Source organism: Ctenopharyngodon idella, chromosome 24 (assembly GCF_019924925.1).
Source record: "Ctenopharyngodon idella isolate HZGC_01 chromosome 24, HZGC01, whole genome shotgun sequence".
Taxonomy (NCBI): Eukaryota; Metazoa; Chordata; class Actinopteri; order Cypriniformes; family Xenocyprididae; genus Ctenopharyngodon; species Ctenopharyngodon idella.
This window is the reverse complement of record NC_067243.1, coordinates 909,979-937,514: the sequence shown is the minus strand read 5'-3', so window position 1 is coordinate 937,514 and position 27,536 is coordinate 909,979. Positions and strand designations below refer to the sequence as shown.

The following is a 27,536-nucleotide window of genomic DNA, read 5'->3' as shown; positions in this document are numbered from 1 at the left end:
ACTTGTGCTAAAGTGGATCAGGGATTTTCATGACATCACTGCGGACTTCAGCTTCTCGTCAGATCTTCTGTCCAATCAAATGCTCTCTATATCTAAAGCGTCCCGCCCCCTACATTATAAATAGATGCTGAAGCTGTGGCTAAAGTCAATAATTTGTTAACACATTTACTATTTTCTACATGGTGAATGGCACATAGTGCACTATATAGGGGATAGTGAACGATTAAGACAGTGTAAATATGTTTTCCATTGAGGCGAATGAAGTCTGGTTTCACATTAGTGTCACGTGACCCACCGCAGCGCGAGCACAGTCTGCTCCGGTCCAGAGACACGAGAGCACAGAGCGGATCATATGCGCGAGTCGACGCAGACCACAAAACGTATCGGACACATTTGAATTCTGCACAGAAAGCTGTATTTTAATGTGATATGGATGAGATTAGAAACTGCTAGAGATTCGTAGGTAACTGAGGCTTTACCGAGCTAACGGCTCTGGCCGAGCTGTGATATAAACAAAACACTATTGGCTATTTTAAAAAAGGGGAGGGGCTGTTTGATAAGTCCCGCCCCATCTTCCTGTTTCAGTTGAAATTACATCAACACATTGAATAATGCTGCGCGTTCCAAGGCACTTCAGTGGGCCTTTAAGGCAAGTCATTTCACTCAGCGGCCATCTTTGAAACGCCTCTCGTTCATTTTTTTCTCGTTCATTTTTTAAATCGCCAATGAAATCTGAGGTCAACTGTCTCATCAATTTTGCTTCTAAACGCTCAAATCATGACCAAAAAAAAAAAAAATCTGTATTTTTCAGGCTGGACCAGCCAATGCACATGTGCTGTTATAAGTCTCAGAACACTGACTGTTTCTATAGCAACCGGAGCTTCTAACGGCAGCTGCAGTGACCCAATGACTTTATCAATCAGTGATTGGCTCTTTTATTTAGAAGGCGGGACTTATTCCACCATATTTCTCTCATAGAGTGGTGCAGGTATGACATCAGAACCCAGAAGACTAAGATTTTACAATGAGGTTTTATTATGTGTTTTTTTCTCTTTTTTTTTTTTCAAAATTATGAGTAAAATAAGGTCTGTGGTAAACATAACTTGACTATACTTTGACGTTTTGTTCTACAAAGTAAATTACTCACCCATAGGTGTAATTTGTGTGGGACAGGTAGAACATGTTGTCCCCACCACTTTTCTAAACATCTCACGCCGCGGATGTACATAATACTAATGAAACATCTCCAGTTTCAGAGCAGAATATTAATTTCATTCGTTTGTTAAATAAGAGGCGATCTGGCTCTGGAATGTGCTGTTTTTGAAATCATGCTGAGTGTTTGTTGTCACTGTTATCAGGCTCGGGTTCAGTCTTCACACAGACGAGCGCTTCAATCTGATGATTAACGCCGTTGTGGAGACTCTAAAAAAACCTATACGAGGGCGGATTACAACCCAGAACCTCTGACACGCTTAACAAAAGTTCAACCACAGACCATGAGGGCACACAAACAGTTACAGCAGATTTATGTATTTATTCAGAGATGTGAAGAATCTCGGGACTAACAATATAGTGTATTATAGTTTCATCCTTAAAATCTACTATCACGTAAAACAGGATTTGTTGATAAATTAAACTCAATGTACAATTGAACTTGAACATGAATTATTGTATTAATACCACACACACACACAGACACACACACACACACACACTCCTTTCTCACCTGTTTTTTTTTTTTTTTAAAGCAAACTTACACCACTGCACACACCCATACTGAAAATGCAAATTTTGCAGCAGTTATGTTTATTTTATTTAAAACATATGTTTTTAATAAGTAACTAGATATGAACGTTTGGGGTGTGAAAGTGTGCAGTTTATGTTGAAGAACAAAACGTCAAAGTATCGTCAAGTTGTCTGGACTATTACTCTGATTGTTTGCTGCCTGCCCTGATCCTTTGCCCGGTTATGACTACGATTATTGTGCCTCTGACACTGTTGTTCACACTGCTGATAAGACCCCCGCCTGCCTGTACTGTGAGCTTGCTGTTACTAATAAACCGCTTATGGATCCCAATCAACCTGAGTCGTCACAGTATATATATGAATTCATGTATAAATAACATTATTAAAGACCAGATAACTTTAAACGAATGTTCTATTAATGTTACTGGAAGAACGTTTGTTCATAAAAATGTTCCCGGTTTGCTGGGAGATGGTTCACAGTCAATCAGAAAGAGCTTTAGTGCCAACTGTTCTTACTCACACTAGGAACGTTCCTTGGTAGTGGAGCTTTCAGTATATATCTCTCTCTCTCTATATATATATATATATATATATATATATATATACAGTGGGTACGGAAAGTATTCAGACCCCCTTAAATTTTTCACTCTTTGTTATATTGCAGCCATTTGCTAAAATCATTTAAGTTCATTTTTTTCCCTCATTAATGTACACACAGCACCCCATATTGACAGAAAAACACAGAATTGTTGACATTTTTGCAGATTTATTAAAAAAGAAAAACTGAAATATCACATGGTCCTAAGTATTCAGACCCTTTGCTCAGTATTTAGTAGAAGCACCCTTTTGATCTAATACAGCCATGAGTCTTTTTGGGAAAGATACAACAAGTTTTTCACACCTGGATTTGTGGATCCTCTGCCATTCCTCCTTGCAGATCCTCTCCAGTTCTGCCAGGTTGGATGGTAAACGTTGGTGGACAGCCATTTTTAGGTCTCTCCAGAGATGCTCAATTGGGTTTAAGTCAGGGCTCTGGCTGGGCCATTCAAGAACAGTCACGGAGTTGTTGTGAAGCCACTCCTTCGTTATTTTAGCTGTGTGCTTAGGGTCATTGTCTTGTTGGAAGGTAAACCTTCGGCCCAGTCTGAGGTCCTGAGCACTCTGGAGAAGGTTTTCGTCCAGGATATCCCTGTACTTGGCCGCATTCATTTTTCCCTCGATTGCAACCAGTCGTCCTGTCCCTGCAGCTGAAAAACACCCCCACAGCATGATGCTGCCACCACCATGCTTCACTGTTGGGACTGTATTGGACAGGTGATGAGCAGTGCCTGGTTTTCTCCACACATACCGCTTAGAATTAAGGCCAAAAAGTTCTATCTTGGTCTCATCAGACCAGAGAATCTTATTTCTCACCATCTTGGAGTCCTCCATGCGGGCTTTCATGTGTCTTGCACTGAGGAGAGGCTTCTGTCGGGCCACTCTGCCATAAAGCCCCGACTGGTGGAGGGCTGCAGTGATGGTTGACTTTCTACAACTTTCTCCCATCTCCCGACTGCATCTCTGGAGCTCAGCCACAGTGATCTTTGGGTTCTTCTTTACCTCTCTCACCAAGGCTCTTCTCCCCCGATAGCTCAGTTTGGCCGGACGGCCAGCTCTAGGAAGGGTTCTGGTCGTCCCAAACGTCTTCCATTTAAGGATTATGGAGGCCACTGTGCTCTTAGGAACCTTAAGTGCAGCAGAAATTTTTTTGTAACCTTGGCCAGATCTGTGCCTTGCCACAATTCTGTCTCTGAGCTCTTCAGGCAGTTCCTTTGACCTCATGATTCTCATTTGCTCTGACATGCACTGTGAGCTGTAAGGTCTTATATAGACAGGTGTGTGGCTTTCCTAATCAAGTCCAATCAGTATAATCAAACACAGCTGGACTCAAATGAAGGTGTAGAACCATCTCAAGGATGATCAGAAGAAATGGACAGCACCTGAGTTAAATATATGAGTGTCACAGCAAAGGGTCTGAATACTTAGGACCATGTGACATTTCAGTTTTTCTTTTTTAATAAATCTGCAAAAATGTCAACAATTCTGTGTTTTTCTGTCATTATGGGGTGCTGTGTGTACATTAATGAGGAAAAAAAAAATGAACTTAAATGATTTTAGCAAATGGCTGCAATATAACAAAGAGTGAAAAATTTAAGGGGGTCTGAATCCGTACCCACTGTATACACACACATAGATATATATTTAGTTACCACTTGTAGTACACTTATGGTGTAATGAAGGGTCAGCAGAATGGGGATCCATTTGCAGCTTTATTAGATTAAACACCAAGGCAGACAGGGGCAAAGGCAAAGACATAAACAGGAACAGGCAATGGTCGAGGCAGGCGGCAGGCAAACAGTAACGGGTCACAGGCAGAGATCAGGGCAGGCGGCAAGCAAACACAGTCCAGTAAACAGGCACAGTTCAGGGCAGGCAGCAGAGAATCACAACGGGTAAACAGTCCAACAGTAACAGAATAAACAGTCCACAGGAAAACGCTCAGAAATGATCACCGGGGCAAATCAAGACTTCGCGGTGAGTGTGTGTGTGTGTGCGGCTTAAATAGTGTGAGCGTGATGGGGTGCAGGTGTGTGCGCAATCAGTCCCAGGAATGAGGGCCTATGGGAAACGTAGTCCGAATGGGAACAGTCAATATTCGGGTGATGGCTCCCTCCGGTGGTGCGGAGTAGGAGGCGAGGGAGCCACATTCGTGACATATGGGTTCAAGTGTAAGCGGTAACTAAATACATTTTTTTTTTTTTATACAGAGATAGTATGTTAAAAGCACATTTTAGTTCATATACATGGTGTCTCAAAATAACAGTTGAGTACACTTAGATGTCCTTAAGATTATCTTAAGAAGTACTAAAGAAGAATTTTTAGTATATTAAGTACAAAAATTGGTGCGCAAAAATAGAGCACTTTAAGTACATGATGAAAGTACTTTTTTTTTTTCACCTGGGAGAACAAGCAAGGGATATAAGATTACATGTCACACGTTTACTTAAATAAATGTATGTTTCTGAAATGTTTGATACACCATTGTGTTGTTTGTGATCCTCCATCAGCAGCTGCAGTATCTCTCAGCTGTATCAGTGCATCACTGTGACGTCTGACTGACCGAGGTTTTTGTACCACTCTTTATCACTGTGTGAACACAGCACTACCAGAACAGTGTACACTCTGACAGTAATAATCTCCTGTATCTTCAGTCTGGACTCCACTGATGGTCAGAGTGAAATCACTGCCAGATCCACTGCCACTGAATCTAGATGGAGTTCCAGTATAACGGCTTGTTGCATAATATATGAGGAGTTTAGGAGCTTCTCCAGGTTTCTGTAAGTACCAGGCTAAACGATCACCACCACACACTCCACTGCTGGCTTTACAGTTTATTTTGACTTCTTGTCCTGGTTGAGCTGTTAGTATCGATGGAGTCTGAGTTACAGTGTACTGTCCTCTACACTCTGAGAAAGAGAGAGAAAAAAACTGATATATTACACATTTTAAGAGAATTAATAACCATTGTAAAAATTGTATTACACAAACCTTGAGCAAACAGTGTGAGAGTCCAGATGAAGAAGGTGATTTTGTTCATTGTTGTTCTTTTGTCTTGTGTGATGATGAAGATTGTGTTCTGTTCTGCTCTCAGTCATGAAGTGTTAAACTCACAGCACTATAAACACTCTCAGAGCACTGAAGCATGTGTGACAATGCAAAGAAGTGGGCAGGATTTACAACAGTGTGAGCTGCTTACAAACTAATATATGCTAGAGTTACAGAAGTAAGAAATGTAATTTTTTTTAACAGTAAGTTTTTCTTGACATTACATACATTTGTATAAATTACACTGAAAGCAGCTTCATTCCACTGTAGTCATTGTAATAAATAAATAAATAAATATCCTCTTCACAGTTTTATTTTTGTATCAAACAGTGTGTGATAGTTAAGGTCAGTTTGTCATGTCTGTCGCTGGTTCTTCTGTCGACTCTAAACTCTAGTCAGTCTGTCTGTGTCTCCATCTGTCTTTGGACTGTGTTTTTACTGTTTCAGGATTCTTCGAGTTTTTGTCTTTATTATTAAACTTTTTGGTTTGATCTGCATTTGATAACAATATGTTAGTGAAATGTGAACTTGCCTTGCATAATTTGAGATTTTTAGTATATTTTTGAATTAGAATCACAGCTCATGAAATATATTTCTTTAAACAGTGTTATATCAGCACATGACAAGAGAATGAATGAGAAATATAGGATATTGTAAATATGCTTTCCATTGAGGCGAATGAAGTCTGGTTTCACATTAGTGTCACATGACCCACCGCAGCGCGAGCACAGTCTGCTCCGGTCCAGAGACACGAGAGCACAGAGCGGATCATATGCGCGAGCTGTATTTTAATGTGATATGGAGGAGATTAGAAACTGCTAGAGATTCGTAGGTAACTGAGGCTTTACCGAGCTAACGGCTCTGGCCGAGCTGTGATATAAACGAAACGCTATTGGCTATTTTATAAAAGGGGAGGGGCTGTTTGATAAGTCCCACCCCATCTTCCTGTTTCAGTTGAAATTACATCAACACATTGAATAATGCTGCTTGTTTCAAGGCACTTCAGTGGGCCTTTAAGGCAAGTCATTTCACTCGGCGGCCATCTTTGAAACGCCTCTCGTTCATTTTTTTCTCGTTCATTTTTTAAATCGCCAATGAAATCTGAGATCAACTGTCTCATCAATTTTGCTTCTAAACGCTCAAATCATGACCAAAAAAAAAAAATCTGTATTTTTCAGGCCGGACCAGCCAATGCACATGTGCTGTTATAAGTCTCAGAACACTGACTGTTTCTATAGCAACCGGAGCTTCTAAAGGCAGCTGCAGTGACCCAATGACTTTATCAATCAGTGATTGGCTCTTTTATTTAGAAGGCGGGACTTATTCCACCATATTTCTCTCATAGAGTGGTGCAGGTATGACATCAGAACCCAGAAGACTAAGATTTTACAATGAGGTTTTATTATGTGTGTTTTTCTTTTTCTTTTTTTTTTTTCAAAATTATGAGTAAAATAAGGTCTGTGGTAAACATAACTTGACTATACTTTGACGTTTTGTTCTACAAAGTAAATTACACACCCATAGGTGTCATTTGTGTGGGACAGGTAGAACATGTTGTCCCCACCACTTTTCTAAACATCTCGCGCCGCGGATGTACATAATACTAATGAAACATCTCCAGTTTCAGAGCAGAATATTAATTTCATTTGTTTGTTAAATAAGAGGCGATCTGGCTCTGGAATGTGCTGTTTTTGAAATCATGCTGAGTGTTTGTTCATACTAAAAATAATAAGTAACTAGATATAAACGTTTGGGGTGTGAATGTGTGCAGTTTATGTTGAAGAACAAAACGTCAAAGTATCTTCAAGTTATATAAATTGAAAAACCCCATTTATAAAACCCCACAGGAAAATCCCGCAGGAACCAGAGGTGAATTAGACTTCCAGGTTCTGACGTCACACCTGCACCTCTCCATTCATAGTAATATGAGCGAACCGTCTTTCTATATCTGAAGTGTTTGTTCTAGTCAGATACATTCTGATTTTTATGTCAATGTTGATATTATTCTTAATAGTTTAAAAGCTCTTGTGTCTCGTCTCTCAGCACAGCAACAAAAATTTGTTCAAGAAAATGTTTTGTTAAAATATGTTAAAAAGAATGTTTTGCTAATGTTCCCATTAAGTTATTTCTGAATGTTCTCTGAACGTTAAAAATGTCCAGTTTTTAAAATGTTTTAAAAATGTGGTTATGTGAATGTATATGTTACAAATGCCAGCGAAGATCCCTCGATCGGCCACCGGAGGTCTCACTCTCCCGAGTATTAACTGGACTACAAATCCCAGCACACACATTAGTTATTATTATTTAGTCACCACTAGTACACTTATGGGTTCAAGTGTAAGCGGTAACTAAATACATTTTTTTTTTCTTAAAATACAGAGATAGTATGTTAAAAGCACATTTTTGTTCATTTATGGTGTCTCAAAATAACAGTTGAGTACACTTAGATGTTCTTAAGATTATCTTAAGAAGTTCTAAAGAAGAATTTATTAAGTACAAAATTAGTGTGCGAAAATAGAGCACTTTAAGTACATTATGAAAGTGTACTTTTTTTCACCTGGGGGAACAAGTAAGGGATATAAGATTAAATGTCATGTTTACTTAAATAAATGTATGTTTCTGTAATGTTTCATACACCATTGTGTTGTTTGTGATCCTCCATCAGCAGCTGCAGTATCTCTCAGCTGTATCAGTGCATCACTGTGACGTCTGACTGACCGAGGTTTTTGTACCACTCTTTATCACCGTGTGAACACATCACCACTGCTGTGGTAACTCTGACAGTAATAATCTCCTGTATCTTCAGTCTGGACTCCACTGATGGTCAGAGTGAAATCACTGCCAGATCCACTGCCACTGAATCTAGATGGAGTTCCAGTATAACGGCTTGTTGCTGCATATATGAGGAGTTTAGGAACTTCTCCAGGTTTCTGTAAGTACCAGGCTAAACGATTACTACTATACACTGCACTGCTGGTTTTACAGTTTATTCTGACTTCTTGTCCTGGTTGAGCTGCTGTTATTGATGGACTCTGAGTTACAGTGATCTGTCCTCTACACTCTGAGAGAAAACAGAAACAAAAATGAAAATATTTTAATAGAATAAAAAAAAAACAACAACAACTGTATTTCACAAACCTTGAGTAAACAGTGTCAGAGTCCAGATGAAGAAGGTGATTGTGTTCATTGTTGTTCTTTTGTCTTGTGTGATGATGAAGATTGTGTTCTGTTCTGCTCTCAGTCATGAAGTGTTAAACTCACAGCACTATAAACACTCTCAGAGCACTGAAGCATGTGTGACAATGCAAAGTGACTCTCTCTATTTAAATCACTATCCTGAAGACTGCAGCTCATGTCTCAAAGACATTTCAAAGACAATTCCCAAAATAAACATAGAAAAAAGACAAATTTCGGCCCGATATATCAGCCGACCGATACATCAGTTGACCTCTAGTTTGAACCAAATGAACTGAAAATATTTTTATATGCCTCATAATAAGGTAAATTTTGGTCTTTGTGTTTTGTGTCATTGCTTTGGCAAAGCATCTCTCAAACAAACTAAAATCAACAGCACGATGTGGCTTTGTGCCCTTATCAAATTGCAAAAGCTAATAGTTTATTAAGACTGTAGTCCGTTGCGCTTCCCGTTTCAAAGTGGAGAGCACACTTTGCTCACTCGATCATCTCGTGATCCGGTGTTTTCCACATCTCAGTTCACAGGAAATGAATGCAGTGAACTCTATCTCAACATGCATTTAGTTTAACATGCATTTGGGAACGCAACGAGCACCAGACATTACACACATTTCACATTCGCATTATTTACAAAATTTGTGTGGGCAGTTGTTTCAAGTATTTCACCTGATTTGTAATAAGATGCATTTATAAACCTATTTTCACTAAAACAGCTTAAGCGAAGAAATGAAGACAGGAGTATTGTAATGTCCTATTGTAAAATAATTTTTCATTTACAGTAGTAGTATATTTCTGTCTTGGTGATAATTCTAATAATAGTGATCCAAAAGTATTAGTTATTATTATTATTATTTTTATTTATTATTAAACAGCGTATTTGTCATGTTTCATAAATGACTTTTGAATACAGGTTAAACCGAAGATGTTCTTGTGTTTTAAAATTCTCTTTTTCATCAAGATGAGATCAGTATGATGGATCCTGATGCCAGTGATCCTGATGAAAGCATTTCTGAGGATGATGTTCCTGCTGGAGCTGCAGGCGTCGCCAGTAATGCTGGTATGTGTTAACTAAAAGGTTTATGTTTATTATTATTTTAACCCATTATTATTTTAGATTATTGCCATAAATACAATGCATAGATACAATTATATATTATAGTTCAACTATAATATATAATTGTATTTTCACGAAAGTAAATTTGTATTTTCACGAAAGAAAATGGTTTTAAGCCAGTTATTTATGTCTATTGCTGTAGTGTGTCAGGAGGAAATATCAGTTTATATTTCCAAACATTCCTTTTGCCATTAATTGTAATAATTAATGAGCAATAATCAGTTATTATATACAGAGATTTTTGCACTTATATAGTGCAACTTTTCTATAAGAATATTAATGGAATCAGGGTTGCGCCAACAATGTAAATCTGGTTGATACAAATGAGTTTATCATTTTCATGTTGGTAAAACACTTGGAGATGTTTAACAGGCTGATAATATTTCATCTCCAGAATAATATTTTGTGTCATTTGAAATTTTATTTTTTAGATATCAGGTGTATAACCAGTTTTAAGTTCTAGGTATTTGAGTATTTGAGAGTTAAATCTTAGTTTCCTGATCAGTATATAACTGATTTCTTGCAGATGTTCAGAAGATGCCCATTGGGGAAAACTGCTGAGTTTCTCAAGGTACCTGAGGTTTACGACCATCATTGTAAGTACATGAGCTCTCAAAGGAAAGGACAAAAAGTTTGCTGCTCAAATGCTGAAGTTACAGCTGTAATTGATCATTTTAAGGCACATATAACCAAAGGAAAACTGTGGACAAGACACAAGAGATTTTGTAAGAAATCAAGGAATTAGCTTGAAAAGGAAAGCACAAAATAAGTGATGTTACATTGTGTCTCATTTGATGCTGTTCTATAAGGATTATTATTTTAGTTGTTGGTTTTGTTAGTTTCATTCTATAGCATGAATATACTAAGACTTCACTCTGTAAATCTCTATAAAGTTTAACTGTTCTTTAAAGCAGTAGTTTGTCACAAAAACATGACAACTTAACATTCAACATTATTATTGATCTGACTGCATTGACACTATTGTATGAGAACTGAACTGAGCTGGACGATGACATGACCGTTGTCTTCAGAGCTGCTGCTGCTGTATAGATAAAGTGAACTAAATTAATAACCGATAAGCTTTACAACATAATTGAATCAACACTGAACTGACACAAGCTGGACTATGACACTATACTCTTCTAGAGCTGCTGTGCAGCCCAAACAATCTTTGTTGAACAACGTTCCTGTTATGAGGGCTGCTTTGAAACAATATGTAGTTTAAAAATCGCTTTATAAATAAAGGTGACTTGACTTGATTCAACAATTCTGTTTACATTTTTTCAAAGTTTTGAATGGTTGCCATTTCAATATGTCAAAACAGTAATGATGCTGTATGCTTTCTGAAAGATTACACAGTTGTGCATGTGTTATCGACCTAGTTTTTTAGTTGTGGATTTCATTTTCCCCTTAAAATGGCATGCCATGATGGTATTACATGGTTAAAACTGGAAAAACCCAATGTTTATGTTGTTATTTTAAGTCATAATTAAAGTACTTCTAAAACACACTGGTCCCTGTAATGTTGGAGTATGTCAGTTGTGTGTTGTGTTTAAGATCCAGTACTCTTTAATCACCTCAGTCTTGGTAATACACCATGTCATCAGGTTTGTGTGTTGTGTGTGGTCATGTACCATTAAACACATTGGTCCCTGTAATGTTGGAGTATGTCAGTTGTGTGTTGTTTAAGATCCGGTACTCTTTAATCACCTCAGTCTTGCTAATACAACACACAAACCTGACGATATTGTGTATATGGTCATGTACCTGTAAAACACACTGGTCCCTGTAATCCAGAGAAATGACGTGTTTTGTGTATTGTATAGTAGGTGTCCTCATAAATCAGGTCGACCAAAAAATCACAATTATGTCATAGGCGGGAACATTTTAGGATGGGCGGGAATGTCCTTGTATACCGCTGAAATATCATGTTGTCATATTTTCCGTTCTGTTGTGTGTAAAGAAACTTTAAAGCCAGATTTGTGATCTGTAGATCAAAACAACATTTTTGATGGTTTTATCATCACTGTAGGGCATCGGGAAAGGCGTGTCCCCCTAAACCACAATCCTACTGGTTTGAGCATCACAGTCCTTCTATACCACAAAAACGTGTGTGTGTGTGTGTGTGTGTGTGTGTGTGTGTTGCCTTCGCAAAGTTCAGTTTGATATCAAGTTGTAATTCTAAATTACTCTTGTGGAGTATAATTTGATTGGGTCTCTTTTGATTGCATTGAAATAAAAGTATTTCTGATGCAAATTTGTGTAAGTAATTGACTGAAATCATATATGATTTGTATATGCAGAGATATTGTAATATTGACTGAAATCATATAAGATAATTATATATAGAGATAGAAGGAATTAGGTGGAAACATATAAAACTTGAAGAATATGCACACAATTTCCCTATTAAAATCATATAAAATCTATATAAAATTCATATGAACAAAATTTAATGCAAAATTTAAATCAATCCTATATGACTCGCATATGATTCAATCAAGAATTGTAAATGATTTGTATAGGAAATTACTGATATTCATACACATTTTTTACTAAAATCATATACTATTGCATACTGTTGTCATGTAAAACTCATATAAGACTTCATATATGACCTAAAAATCCCATATGTGTGATTTTTAGTATGAAAGTGGCCATAATCGGTCTGATTTTGTATATGACATGTATTGGACTTATATGAAACACATAAGGAAATTCTGGCTGATTTGAGTAAGGAAGATATATGGTTGCTGTACGTGAAACATACAGGTTTTATTCATATGGGGGGATACAACAAACGAGCCATTAGTGCCACGAGCAGTAATAAAAACATTAGCAAAACGCTACATGCTATCAGCGCATACCTGAAACCACCGTAACAGAAAAAGGGGAGGATCCGGACGTGACGCATCCCAGGCTGAAACTAACCAGCCCTGAAATAGTGAACACTCGCTGCTGATTGGTGATCACGAGTGTCAATCACCACCCTTACCTCATTCATACGGTCACATAGTTAACAAATGAACCTTACTGTAAAGTGTTACCGTTGTTTTATATAAAAATAAATGACTATATATAAATTTATATTCACTCTATTAATTTTAAAAGTCTTTAGAAACTTTGTTAAACATTGTCATTGTGTTGTTTGTGATCCTCCATCAGCAGCTGCAGTATCTCTCAGCTGTATCAGTGCATCACTGTGACGTCTGACTGACCGAGGTTTTTGTACCACTCTTTATCACTGTGTGAACACCCAGTTACTATTGATATGGTGCCAACTCTGACAGTAATAATCTCCTGTATCTTCAGTCTGGACTCCACTGATGGTCAGAGTGAAATCTCGTCCAGTATTTGCTGTTCCACTGCCACTGAATCTAGATGGAGTTCCTGACTGGAGGCTGTTGATCTGATAAATCAGGAGTTTAGGAGCTTCTCCAGGTTTCTGCTGATACCAGGCTAACAAGCTGCTGTATATTCCTACATCTATATGACACTCTATTGTAGCTGTTTGACCCTGTTGGACAGTTTTAACTTCAGGTTGAGTCAGAGTCACTCCTCTGGATTCTGAAGAAGAGAAAAGAAAAACAATTATTGTTTAAAACTACTACCATCATATACTTTTACAAGAACACCAAAACCAGACTCAGTTTTTATCAGTCTTACCCTGAATAAAAAGAGTGAGAGTCCAGATGAAGAAGGTGATTGTGTTCATTGTTGATCTTTTGTCTTGTGTGATGATGAAGATTGTGTTCTGTTCTGCTCTCAGTCATGAAGTGTTAAACTCACAGCACTATAAACACTCTCAGAGCACTGAAGCATGTGTGACAATGCCAAGTGACTCTCTCTATTTAAATCATTATCCTGAAGACTGTAGATCAGTCACAAACACATTTTCCAACAACTTCCTCATGTTGTGAAACATGTCAAACAATTATACACACGTTTCTGAAGTCTATTGACAGAATCATGTGTATTATTGATTTGGTCATTATTAATATTTTGTAAGGTCACTGAACACTTTCTATCATTCATTCTACACTGTTCTGGGCTCATTATTAGTTGATGTAATAAACTGCAGCAGCTCTTTGGTTTAATTGTGTTTCTGAATGACACAATATCAGTGTTCAGGGTGGAAGATTTCTCAGTTCTCTGGTACTGAACAACATCCATGAGCTCCAGCAGCATTAAAACACACTGTGCTCTTCTACTGTGTGGAACTGCAGTGTCAGTAATGGAGCGTCTAACAGTTCAGTTCAACAGCCTTTACTGAGATACTGCAGCTGACTGAATGTGTCGTCATGTTACAGTTCATAACAAACTCAGTTCAACTGTCAGACTGATCAGTGATGGCATCACAGTCATCAGTGTATTTATACACCATAGTGAAGATGTCTCTTTAAGAACAGTGTACATTTACTGCTAAATTGTAATATATTTGCATGTACAGGATTATTATTCATTGTCCAGTATATTATTAGGGAAATGAATGGAATCATTTGCAGATTTAGTTTAGATGTTTTATTGTTAATCACTGTTAATTCTGCAATAAGCCTCATTTTTCATCATGATCATAATCAGTACAAATATTGCATTCATAACTGATATTTATGTTTATTTCTCTGTTTTCCACATACATCACATGTCTCATATTTAATCTCAGTCATCTCCACTGACACTATTGTCTCTTAAACAGTTGGAAATGATGCTGAAACTATATGGTCATCATTTTTAAATAATTGTTTCAGTTTATTTCACTCTTTGTTTATTTAGGTCATCATAGATTTAAAATGTAGTAATATTAGGATATCTTTTATGGATTTTCACATGCTTAGACTGAACGTTTGAGTCTGGGACAAGAGTGTAAAAATCTAAGATATAAGATAAAAACACATTTGCAAAGCAGTAAAAACTAATGATGAAGGCGCGATAAAAGGTTTCCAAGATGGTTTCTGGATTCTGCTCCATGTTGACATGATTGAATCCCATAATATCTGCAGATCTCTTATTGTACCAAAGGTTTTCTGTTGGATTCAGATCTGTGATCTTGAAGGCCACTGAAGAACATTGAACTGATTGTCAAGATCACAAAACCAGCTTGAGACGACTTCTGCTTTGACACATCATTTCACAAATACATGCAGGTCATTTGCATTTCTATATTATTTGTGTCTCTTAACTTAAAATTTCTTTTGTCACTTAAATAGTCTCTTGTTAAGTCAATATTCAGTTATCAGTCAGAGATGAGTGTGTCAAAGTAATGTCCATATGACAGTGATATACAGCTATAATATAATATATATGAGGTTAGTTAATGTCAACATTTAAATTTTGATGAAACTTACAGTCCTGGCTGTGGTGTGGGTCAGGATCTGTCTGTTCTTGTTCAAGACCATCCCCTGGTCAGTTCCTCCACCTGCACCACCCTGGACTTTCTGTTTGTTCATCCCTCTCCGGATCTCCATCCTCCACCGAAGCCTCCTCCATCCATCTGTTGGTGTGAGGTCTCACCTGTCCAGGAGGGGGCGTACTGTCACAGTCTCAGTTATTTTGGACTTTGTTTCAGTTTCCACTTTCCCCCTGTTGAGTTTGTTGTCATGGTTGTTAATTTGATTCATCATTCAGTTCAGGTGTGTATTCTTAATTATCCTTGTTTTCTGATGTAATTCAGTTCCTTTGTTTCTGTTCATTGCTGTCGGGTCTTGTCTACAATTAAGTTTTCTTTCATCCTGCCACATTTAAGCAGTTTCACATGATCAAGAGTGCAGTTATACTGAATATCTGAATGTCATATTACCTTATAACACTTCTATAAGCAAGAACTTTCTAACTTACCTTTCAGACAAAATCTGATTAGTTAGTATTATTATTATTTATTTATTTATTTTTTTCCCCACGACCACTGGTGAAAGAAACTACTTTCAATCCTGGAGTGAGAGAAAACACTTTTAAAAACACAATTTTAAAAGTTTTTAGAAACTTTGCTAAACATTATCATTGTGTTGTTTGTGATCCTCCATCAGCAGCTGCAGTATCTCTCAGCTGTATCAGTGCATCACTGTGACGTCTGACTGACCGAGGTTTTTGTACCACTCTTTATCACTGTGTGAACACCCAGTTACTCTCTGGATAGTGGTAACTCTGACAGTAATAATCTCCTGTATCTTCAGTCTGGACTCCACTGATGGTCAGAACGAAATCTCGTCCAGTATTTGCTGTTCCACTGCCACTGAATCTAGATGGAGTTCCTGACTGGAGGGTGTATATACTATGAATCAGGAGTTTAGGAGCTTCTCCAGGTTTCTGCTGATACCAGGCTAAAAAGGGGCCAAATATTCCTACATCTATATGACACTCTATTGTAGCTGTTTGACCCTGTTGGACAGTTTTAACTTCAGGTTGAGTCAGAGTCACTCCTCTGGATTCTGAAGAAGAGAAAAGAAAAACAATTATTGTTTAAAACTACTACCATCATACTTTTACAAGAACACCACAACCAGAGTCAGTTTTTATCAGTCTTACCTTGAGCGATCAGTGTGAGAGTCCAGATGAAGAAGGTGATTTTGTTCATTGTTGTTCTTTTGTCTTGTGTGATGATGAAGATTGTGTTCTGTTCTGCTCTCAGTCATGAAGTGTTAAACTCACAGCACTATAAATACTCTCAGAGCACTGAAGCATGTGTGACAATGCAAAGAAGTGGGCAGGATTTACAACAGACAAACTAATATACACTATGTTACACTATGATCATTTACATTCTGACTAATGTTATTTTTAATTAGTTTAGTAATGTGTGTATTTTTACATTTACTTACATTTTCAGACAGACAAAAACATACAATACTGATGTATTTATAGCACTAAAACGTAAAAATACACAGCATTGTTAAATTTAGAAAGATTGTGAATAGATGTTCAGTTTAGTTGGATACCAGCACATACAGGAATCTTAGGTAATGAGGAAGCTGATAAATTAGCGAAAAAAGCACTAAATCTTACTGATAAAATTGAGATTCCTCTTGGAAAAAAATGAAGGTAAAACTATAATAAAAAGTAATAATGACAAACAGTGGCAAAAATATGGGATTTAGATAATAAAGGAAGAGAATATTACAGAATTCAAAAATCAATTAAAGTTAGAACATTTAATAATACAACCCCTGGAAAAAATGATGGAATCACGACACTTAGATGATGTTCACCCAGATTTTTTACTTTATAGCATATAAACAAATCACAGATATTACACAAAATGTTATAACTTGTTCGATTTTGACTCATCCCTACTGCAGCTACACTTCTACAAAACATGTGATTTATTAAACAAAGTAACAGAACGGAGGTCTCCAGGGCGGGTCTAGAGACTCAGGCGGCCATGGCGGGTCAGGGGCCGTGGGCGGCCATGGCGGGTCAGGGGACCCACCCACAAGTTCCCCACCCACAGGTAAAATTTTCTTGGGGGATTCAGTGGTGGCAGGAAGGGATTCATGGGGTGGCTCGTGGAAGCCTGCTGGAGCGGGCTCGTGGGCAACTGGAGTAGGCCCTTGGAGAACCAGCGCTTGCTCGAGGAGAACCAGAGCTGGCTCTTGGAGAGCTGGAGCCACTGGCTCCGCCCAAAAGTCTATGAGCCAATGGTCCTCTCTAGGTGAGGGTTTAGGCTTGGCAGCAGGCTTCACTGGAGGCTCAGGTGAGGCAGCGGACATTTTCTTAGGCCGTCTGGGCCTCGTGGTGGCTTTCCTCTTGGGTAGTCTGGGCTTTGGATCTGGCAGGACCACAGGGGAATACCCACTGGAGGGGTATGCGGAGGAAACCTCTTCAATTTCAAAATCAGAACCATTTAGGAAGAGAATCAGATTAATAGACTCGACTAGGGAAAAGAAACATGCAGGTTCAATATAGCGAATCATGTCCTCGTCCAAGCCCTTCAGAAAACAGGTGTTAAGTGGAGCATCTGGCCAGTTCACCAGGCAAGAAAGCTCAGAGAATTCCTCCACGTACCTCTCCAGCGGGCGACCATCCTGTAGAAGGGCCCATAGACGGTCCACCGCTGAGCTGTATGATGTTGGGCCAGCCGGAGGGATCGGGACAATGAAGATTCCCCTCTTCTGTAGAAGTTCTCTTAGTTTGGTCTGTTCTTCTGTTATAACTCATGTAGCTGCAGCAGGGATGAGTCAAAATTGAACTTCTACAAAACATGTGATTTATTAAACAAAGTAACAGAACAGCTAACACATAAATCCAAGGTACCAAACAACAAGAACAGACAGGGAGTGCAGGGAGTGAGTCCAATATAAAGGGAGTGCTAACGATGACGAACAGGTGCAGGGAATCCGGAGAGAGTGGGAAAGCTGATGAGGAAGTGCATTCAGGTGTGGAACATGGAGGATCATGGGAAATGGAGTCCAGGGGAGATGTGAGCTGTAACACAAAAAAAGGTTTTGTTCAATAGCTTAACATTCTGGCTTCAGGAAACATACCTCAAACAAATCCACTTACATTTTTTTTCAATTAATGGAATGTCTTTTTCCAGAGCAAGTAGAGGAAAAAAGTATGGAATCACTCAATGTTGAGGAAAAAAATATGGAATCATCAACAAAAAAACAATTGTTGCTCCTCCTCTGGCTTTTGACAGCCTAGATTCTTTGAGGCATGGACTTCATTAATGACAAACAATATTCCCCATCAAGCTGGTTTCAACTTTCTCAAATAGCGTTTGACAGATCAGCTTTGCAGGGTGGAGCCTTGTCATGGACCAGTGTTTATAATTTCCACCATAAATTTTCAACTGGATTGAGATCTGGACTGTTTGCTGGCCATGTCTTTGAGTTGATATGCCTTTCCTGAAGAAAAGCTTTAACACTCTTTGCTCTGTGGCGAGATGCATTAACATCCTGAAAAATTATTTCATCATCACCAAACCTATTTTCTATCGATGGAATGAGAAAAGTGTCCACAATTTCAGTGTACACCAGTGCATTTACTGTTGAGGTAATGATTGTCATCTCCCCTGGTCCTTTACCTGACATGCACCCCCATATCATAAATGAGTTGGGGAATTTGATTGTTTTCTTCAAGCAGTCGTCTTTATCTTTTCCATCAGAACGGCACCTGACAAAAGTTCCAGCGTAATCTCCTTGGCTAATGCAGATCCGCGATTCTTCGCTGAATAACACTTTCATCCAATCATCCAGAATCCATGATCGCTTCTCTTTATCCCACTGTAACCTTGTTTTCTTTTGTTTAAGTGTTAGTACTCGTTTTCATTTGGCTTTTCTGTATGTAATCCTTTCCATTGTTTCAACTGAGAACTCTCTTCTTGGGGCCATATTTCGTTTCAATTAGCCAAGTCAAACAATCCATTAAGGTGCAAGCACTCCCTTTTAACTGCTGACTAATTAGCATTTTTAGACTTGTCCCAGTATTTGTTTAAAATGGAAATAGATGATTCCATATTTTTTTTCCTCAACATTGAGTGATTCCATACTTTTTTCCTCTACTTGCTCTGGAAAAAGACATGCCATTAATAAAAAAAAATGTAAGTGGATTTGTTTGAGGTATGTTTCCTGAAGCCAGAATGTTAAGCTATTGAACAAAACCTTTTTTGTGTCATATCTGTGATTTGTTTGTTTGCTATAAAGTAAAAAATCTGAGTGAACATCCTCTAAGTGTGGTGATTCCATTTGCCAGGGGTTGTAGAAATATAAGAGAGGAAATAATCTACACAAGACTACGGTTAGGAGTCATAAAACTAGAAGAAGAAGAAGAACCATTACGACATGGTTTACGGCACTGATATTGAACACTCATTGGTTCTCACCTGCTTCGTCACAGATTGCAACATGCCGTGTTTCAGTGGATTGACATTTGAAATGAGTGCGGGTCTTCACGGAGAGAAGCCGGATTCATATTTTCATGGATTAATAAGTTAAATTCTGCTTTGTACCCTATAAAAAACTATTACTGCCAGAGAGGACTGCGACTGCAACTCATCATCATCATTTGAACTACTTTTGGTACCACTTTTGGACATTTTCGCAATAAATAAATTTTAAGAAATGGTTATGGGTTGGTTTAGGGCTAGGTGTAGGATTAGCGGCTCAAAATATTGTTTTAATGTTATATTTTTACTAAAATTGTCATTTTCCTACACATTTCTGTCCATTATGTTTTTTTTTTTTTTTTCTTTTAACATTCTGTGTAAAATAGGTATGTTTAGGTTCGGGATGGGGTTTAGGGATCTTACATTTATCTACAAACGATACAAGGGAAATTATACATTATATATTTTTGACATGAAAGATTCGTAAATATTTTACTTTTTTCGCTGAAAAAAATATTAATATTAAAATAAGTATTTTTACATTTTAGTCCTCTAAATTCGTCAATATTGTACGTTTCAGCACCTTTCTAAACGTACAAAAGTGTTTTGTGTCTTGGAAAGTTACGTATTTATACCTGCGTATTAACAATGAGACCAGGCTGGGAGATTCATAATGAGTCCAGATACTTTTATAACAGACCTGACTATGAAAACATGCTTCACTGTGTAGAACATGCAAAATATCTTTTATATTTTCATTGTTGACTCTTTCTATTGACTTTGGCTATTCAGTAAACTCAATATTTGAACAGATTTTCACTGAAGATTGAAGTCTGAAGCTGCAGGTTTTTTGTAAATCATGATGATTGAGTTTCATATGAAGAACAGAAGATCATTATGAGAAACTCACAACATCATCCATGATAAAAGAGGTCAAAGGTCAAAGGTCACAGATCTGTTTCTTTAAACAGTGTTATATCAGCACACAACGAGAGAACGAATGAGAAATATAGGATATAAAGCCAAAATGAATCATGTCTGTTGTAAATGAGATCAATAAATGCTTGTTTGTGTGAAAAAGTGATTGTTGTTCCTTTGAGAAGCATTTTGTCCAAACTGAATGTTTGAGTGTTGAGAAGATCTGAGTTTCTTCTAATATCAGTGTGTTGAAGTGTTGTTTCTCTCTCTCTGCTGGAGTTTGTGTTCACTCGAGTGGAATAGAGGTTTTTGTACGACCGTTTCATTAGATTGTATCACTGTGGTGGACTTTCGGTGGAGGAACTAAACTGGTGGTCTGTAAGTCTGTTTTTTAATTCCTATTTAAGAAAAAAAGGTAACACTTTATTTTAAGGTGAAGAAGTTACACGTTACTACATGTACTTATTATAGTAATAACAGTAAATTATGCATAAATACAAGTAACTAACCCTGAACCAAACCCTAACTGTAACTCTATAGTAAGTACATGCAGTTAATTAATATTACTCAGTACTTATTTGATCAGTACAATGTAACTGTCAGCATACAATAAAGTGTAATAAAGAACAATTTAGAGTTAAAATGATTTAAAGTTGAAGCAAGAAAAACATTAATGGCGATTATTATTAGATATTGTTGTAACACTTTACTTGAAGCCTTAAAGGTATTCATAATGTATGTTATAATGCCTTATATGTATCTTTTCATAAATAATTGTGCATTAAAATGTGCATTATAAATGCAAAAATGCAATATAATATTTGCAAATTCGTTATTACATCTGAAAATGGTTGTTTGTCATGAGTTTTAATGCATTGTGTAACAATATAACAATGAATAGATAAGTATTATAATGTGTTATAATTGCAGTTATAATTATTCATGAGATCAAACACACATTATAATGTATAAAAGAAAGATTAATTAATGCATTAAAATACTTTTAAAATACATTGTGTATGAAGGCTTTAAGTAAAATGTTACTGATATTGTTTTATAATTATTTAATCTAAAACAATGATATTATCATGTTTATACATTCAGAAGAACAGCATTATTCCTCTCAAAAAAAAAAAAAAAAAAAAATCTCTAAATGCATTTCCATAATGAGTCTCACTGTGAGTTTAATCAGTTTATTACAGGTTTATTTTCCTTTATTTATTCCTATACTGTGTTCATTTTTATTGTAGATATCATACGTGGCAAAAAAAAATAGATCTGACATCAGAATGTAAATGTTGCTACTTTCTGTATTTCAGTCAATGATACTGAATCTCTTTTGCTCATGTTGTGCTTATAATTCAGTACTTTATAATTCAAGTACAATTTACAAATTGTATTGTTTTCTAGTTCTTATCAGTGATATAATCATCATTTGGCCTGAACTTTAGTCAAACTTTGAAACTGAGTTACATTTTGAGTTGAATATCTCACGTAAGTAAAAATGTGCTTTATCTTGGGATGCAAAAACTGCTGGAATTAAAGCAGTCAGTGTCTCAGTATATTGAGTTTCATTTCTGAGGTTTGATTTAAATGTATATAGTGATTGTGTAGTTTGTATATTGTATATTATATCAGCTCTAGTGATGTTGAATGACATGAAGGATCAGATTGTCGTGATTTTTGCTGCTGTTGAAATGCTGTGAGTGAAACAGTGTGTTTTCTTTGTGTTTGTGAATGTGTTGTGTTTGTCTCCTGCAGCTGGTCCCACAGTGAAGCCCTCAGTGTCTCTGCTGCCGCCCTCTTCTCTGCAGATCTCTGGAGACTCAGCCGCACTGCTCTGCCTGCTCAGCTCTTACTCTCCACAGGGGGCGCTGGTGAGCTGGACACTGGACGGGTCAGAGGTCACCGAGGGGGTTGTGACCAGCGCAGAGAGCCAGCGGGACGGCCGCTACAGCCGCAGTAGCGTCCTGACCCTCAGCAAAGCACGCTGGGAACAGGGAGAGGTGTACGTCTGCAGAGTAACACATGATGGAGCTCCTCATGAGGTCTCGTTCCACAAGAGCTCTGAGTGCTGATGTTTCTCTCCTGAAGATGAGCCGTATCTGAGTGTCCTGTGTCAGGCAGGATTCACATGAGTCTAGTGCTGCAGCTGTAGTGATTTACAACTCAATACTGAAAGAGAGCTAGCGTGTCAAAGCACTGTGTGATCTTTCAATCTGCTGTAACATTCAATAAAGCTTCTCAACAAGTTCACTTTGTGTCTGACAACATCATTCAACTAACAGATGAAGATGCAGGTGCTTTTCACAAGCTTGATGTAAATGTCAAATAAAGCTCTTGGGGTTTGAACATGGTCTCTGGTGACAGAGCTGCTCTATTCTGAGAGGATCAGAATCACTCCACCCTGACAATGCAAATGGGCTTTTCAGTCTCACTGTTTGATTGGTCACATGATCTGGACTGGAACACACCAGTTTCACTTCTGCTGAAAATGTGGTGATGAAAATATATATGAAAATGTCATGAAAATCAAATGGAAAGCATCACGTCCAGACAGCAGAAGTGACTGAATTCAGTCTGTTCAGTTTGATTGACAGGGATCATATATTACACCTAAAACATGATGATCATATTAAACACTGACTCATTCTCTTCATAAACACAAGATTTATGTTGATTTAGATGATCTAGTGTTATTAGTGTTTGTCTGTGATCAGTGTTGTGTGTGATTGTGTTGTATGAGCAGCTGCAGTATCTCTCAGCTGTATCAGTGCATCACTGTGACGTCTGACTGACTGAGGTTTTTGTATCACTCTTTATCACTGTGTGAACACTGGACCACTGTGGTAACTCTGACAGTAATAATCTCCTGTATCTTCAGTCTGGACTCCACTGATGGTCAGCGTGAAATCAGTTCTGGATCCACTGCCACTGAATCTAGATGGAGTTCCAGTATAACGGCTTGTTGCTGCATATATGAGGAGTTTAGGAGCTTCTCCAGGTTTCTGCTGGTACCAGGCCATACAAGTATATGAACCTGGACAGGAATCTGTCACTGCTGTGTTTGTTTTGCAGTTTATAGTGACTGATTCACCAATCTGAACCGTTTTTACAGAAGGAGTCTGAGTCACAGTCACCTGTCCACTGAAACCTGTTAGAAAAAGCAGAATATTTGTATAAGATTCACTGTTGATTATATTATTATATTTTAGCATGAAATTTTATTAAAACATTTACCTTGAATACACACAGAGAGAGTCCAGATGAAGAAGGTGATTGTGTTCATTGTTGATCTTTTGTCTTGTGTGATGATGAAGATTGTGTTCTGTTCTGCTCTCAGTCATGAAGTGTTAAACTCACAGCACTATAAACACTCTCAGAGCACTGAAGCATGTGTGACAATGCAAAGTGACTCTCTCTATTTAAATCATTATCCTGAAGACTGTAGATCAGTCACAAACACATTTTCCAACAACTTCCTCGTGTTGTGAAACATGTCAAACAATTATACACACATTTCTGAAGTCTATTGACAGAATCATGTATATTATTGATTTGGTCATTATTAATATTTTGTAAGGTCACTGAACACTTTCTATCATTCATTCTACACTGTTCTGGGCTCATTATTAGTTGATGTAATAAACTGCAGCAGCTCTTTGGTTTAATTGTGTTTCTGAATGACACAATATCAGTGTTCAGGGTGGAAGATTTCTCAGTTCTCTGGTACTGAACAACATCCATGAGCTCCAGCAGCATTAAAACACACTGTGCTCTTCTACTGTGTGGAACTGCAGTGTCAGTAATGGAGCGTCTAACAGTTCAGTTCAACAGCCTTTACTGAGATACTGCAGCTGACTGAATGTGTCGTCATGTTACAGTTTATAACAAACTCAGTTCAACTGTCAGACTGATCAGGGATGGCATCAAAGTCATCAGCTCTATTTATTAAAGGGTTCGTTCACCTAAAAATGAAATTTCTGTCATTAATTACTCACCGTCATATCGTTCCACATCCGTAAGACCTTCGTTCATCTTCGGATCACAAATTAATGAAATCCAAGAGGTTTTTTTATCCTCCATTGAAAGCAACGAAAATTTCCGTCATTCATGGTCCAGAAAGGTACTAAAGACATTGTTGAAACAGTCGATGTGACTGCAGTGGTTCAACCTTAATATTATGAAGCGACGAGAATACTTTTTGTGTTCAAAAACAAAACAAAAATAATGATTTTATTCAACAAACTCATCTCTCCCTGTCATTCTGCTACACTATTTACATTGCAGCTCTTCCAGGTTCTACGTCAGAACGCTGATTCAGTATTGGCCGGCTCCTGCGTCAGCATCACAGGCATGCGTCATGCTGCCCAATACTGAGCCGGCATTCGGACATAGACACGGAAGCTCTGCACTGCGTTCACTGTGTATGAGTCTGACAGGGTCGAGAAGAGATTGTTGAATAAAGTGGTTATTTTTGTTTTGTTTTTGCCAACAAAACAAAACAAACCTTAATGTTATGTCATTGCTTTCATTAAGGTTGCACCACTGTAGTCACGTTGACTATTTTAACGGTGTCTTTAATAATTTTCTGGACCTTGAATGACGGAAATTACGTTGCTTTCTATGGGATAAAAAAACCTCTCGAATTTCATCAAAAATATCTTAATATCTTAACATGAGGGTGAATAATTAATGACATTATTTTAATTTTTGGATGAACTAATCCTTTAATGTCACATACTCAGTTGAGGAGAAACAAATGTGTTCATGATTCGGCAGCAATTACAACTGGTGCTCATAATGATTGCAATATACGGCAGTTGTTCTGTTTCTAGTGATCTGAGTATATTGAGCTCTGTTAAATAAATATACACCGCTGCGAATAGATCTGTCCCTCGCCTTTATTACAACCGTTTGCTGAAAATGATACAGGACAATTTCAAATGAATGTGAAGAAATCATTTGCAGCTCAAAACTTTATTTATCTGAAGCATTTATCTTGAGACTCTTTTCAGTTTTATAATGTTATTCAGTTGAGCTCAAAAGTTTACATACCCCCTGCAGAATCTGCAAAAAATGTCAATCATTTTAACAAAATAAGGATCATGAAAATTGCATGTTATTTTTTATTTAGTACTGTCCCGAATAAACTATTTCACATAACAGATGTTTACATAAACTCTACAAGGTAAAAAAATAGCTGAATTTATAAAAATGACCCCGTTCAAAAGTTTGCATACCCTTGATTCTTAATACTGTGTGTGGTTACAAGAGGGGTATTGTACAAAAGCAGAATTAAGAAAGCCAGGATAACAGAAAAAGCGCAGCTTGACCTAGTTTAATCAGTAAATCCTGGCTTAGTGCAGCTATGTCAAGCCAGGTTTAGATAGTCGGGATATGTGCACGTTCACGGCATTCTTAAACAGACCACAGGATCGATCACAGAATCAATGATGCAAAAATGGATAAAACCCGTGAGCAACAGCTTCTAATGGAAACATATTGTAACGAAGCTGGACTCAGGCAGAGATCCATTTGCAAGCTTTATTAAATAAGAGCGTGGTCGTACAGGCAGGGTCAGACAGGAGCAAATAGGAACAGCAAGGGACAGGCAGAATCGTGGTCAGGATACAGGCATTAGATCAGGGCAGGCAGAAAACGTTCACAGTCCAGATAACAATAAACAGTCCAAAGGCAGGCAGCAGGGAATCATAAACAGGTAACCAGACAGGATCGATAACAGGCAGACAATAAACACAGGAAACCGCTCAGAGTTGAACACAGGGTGAATCAAGACTTCGCAATGAGGTGGTGTGTGAGTGAGTCTTAAATAGTCCAGATAATAGGCTACAGGTGTATGTGGCAACGGGTGATTGGTGTGGAGTGTGCATGTGACTGGCAGTGAGGATTATGGGAACTGTAGTCCGGGAACTGACAGGAACTGACGGTGATCATGACATAACGCCCCCCTTCCGGAAGGCGCGTCCTCGCGACGTAGATGGTATAGCTAGGGAGGGGGGGTGGGTGCACTGGAGACCTGTAGGCAGACAGGAACGGGGTCTCCAGTGCAGGTTCCAGGAACTCGGACAGCCACGGTGGGTCAGGTGCCACGGGAGGCCACGGCAGGTCAGGAGTGTCGGGAAGCCACGGTGGGTCCGGTGGCTCGGGTAACCACGACAGGTCAGGTGGCTTAGGCAGCCACGGTGGATCAGGTGACTTGGGCAGCCACGGCAGGTCAGGTGCTACGGGCAGCCACGGCGGGTCAGGTGCCACGGGCAGCCACGGCGGGTCAGGTGCCACGGGCAGCCACGGCGGGTCAGGTGGCTTGGGCAACCACGGCAGGTCAGGTGGTTCGTATAGCCACAGCAAGTCAGGTGACTTGACTCTGGAAGATCGGCGTAGACGTGACGTTGCTCTAGAAGATCAGCATGACGTGTTGTTGTTGTGGTAGCCGCCATCTTGTGAGTGTTCTCTTTAGCGGCAGCCATTACGTGATTCCGCGAGGTGTCGCATTCCTCCACGACACCCACAGTAAAGGGAGATCCGCTCAGTTGCAAAGCCAGCTCTATATATTGTTCCAACGTCCAACTGGGATCGTGCAATGGCATGACGGAACTGAGCGGATCAGACAGTCCTCCTCGGAAAAAGATCATGAGACATACCTCATCAAAACATGTTAAACGCGCCAGTCCAATAAAGTCCAGCAACAGCAAGGGACAGGCAGAACTGACAGGAACTGACGGTGATCATGACACATATGAAGAGGTGAAACATATAATCAGTGTTGCCAACTCATTTTCAGAGGAAGTTGCTAAAGGCGGGTCGATTTGTTGCTAAAAGTTGCTAAATGACGTTATGATGTCATTGCGTTTTTTTAGTATACACATAAAAAATATGATTTTGTAATATGTTCATTTAGATTTGTTCATAAAAAAATAAATATATTTTATAAGTAATTTAAACAACATCTTTATGATCAGATATTTGTATTTTTAAATTCCACATTGAATTATTGAACAATTACACATTTTTGAATAATTACATTTTATGTATTTTAATTATTTTTTTGATTTTTTTTTTTTTTTACCTGTTTAA

General features: G+C 38.1%; 1 protein-coding gene, 1 long non-coding RNA gene and 1 gene segment (V, D, J or C); 2 read left to right on the top strand and 1 right to left on the bottom strand.

Moving 5' to 3' along the window:
* Positions 1-5,819, bottom strand: part of LOC127506549 (uncharacterized) — an 88,700-nt gene extending 82,881 nt beyond the window's left edge. Inside the window, exon 1 of the mRNA XM_051883129.1 lies at positions 5,335-5,819. The gene's annotated coding sequence lies outside the window, so the exon portion shown is untranslated. The remainder of the gene's footprint in view (positions 1-5,334) is intronic.
* The window catches only part of LOC127507692 (immunoglobulin lambda constant 7-like), a 45,749-nt gene extending 23,055 nt beyond the window's left edge, over positions 1-22,694 (top strand). The window contains 1 exon segment of the C gene segment in view: positions 22,200-22,694. Within this exon segment, the coding sequence occupies positions 22,200-22,516 (317 nt within the window).
* Positions 8,579-10,967, top strand: LOC127506613 (uncharacterized). Its single transcript, XR_007928094.1, has 2 exons — positions 8,579-9,643; positions 10,227-10,967. It is a non-coding gene; the product is annotated as an uncharacterized LOC127506613 (long non-coding RNA).
* Positions 22,695-27,536: the final 4,842 nt, after the last annotated feature.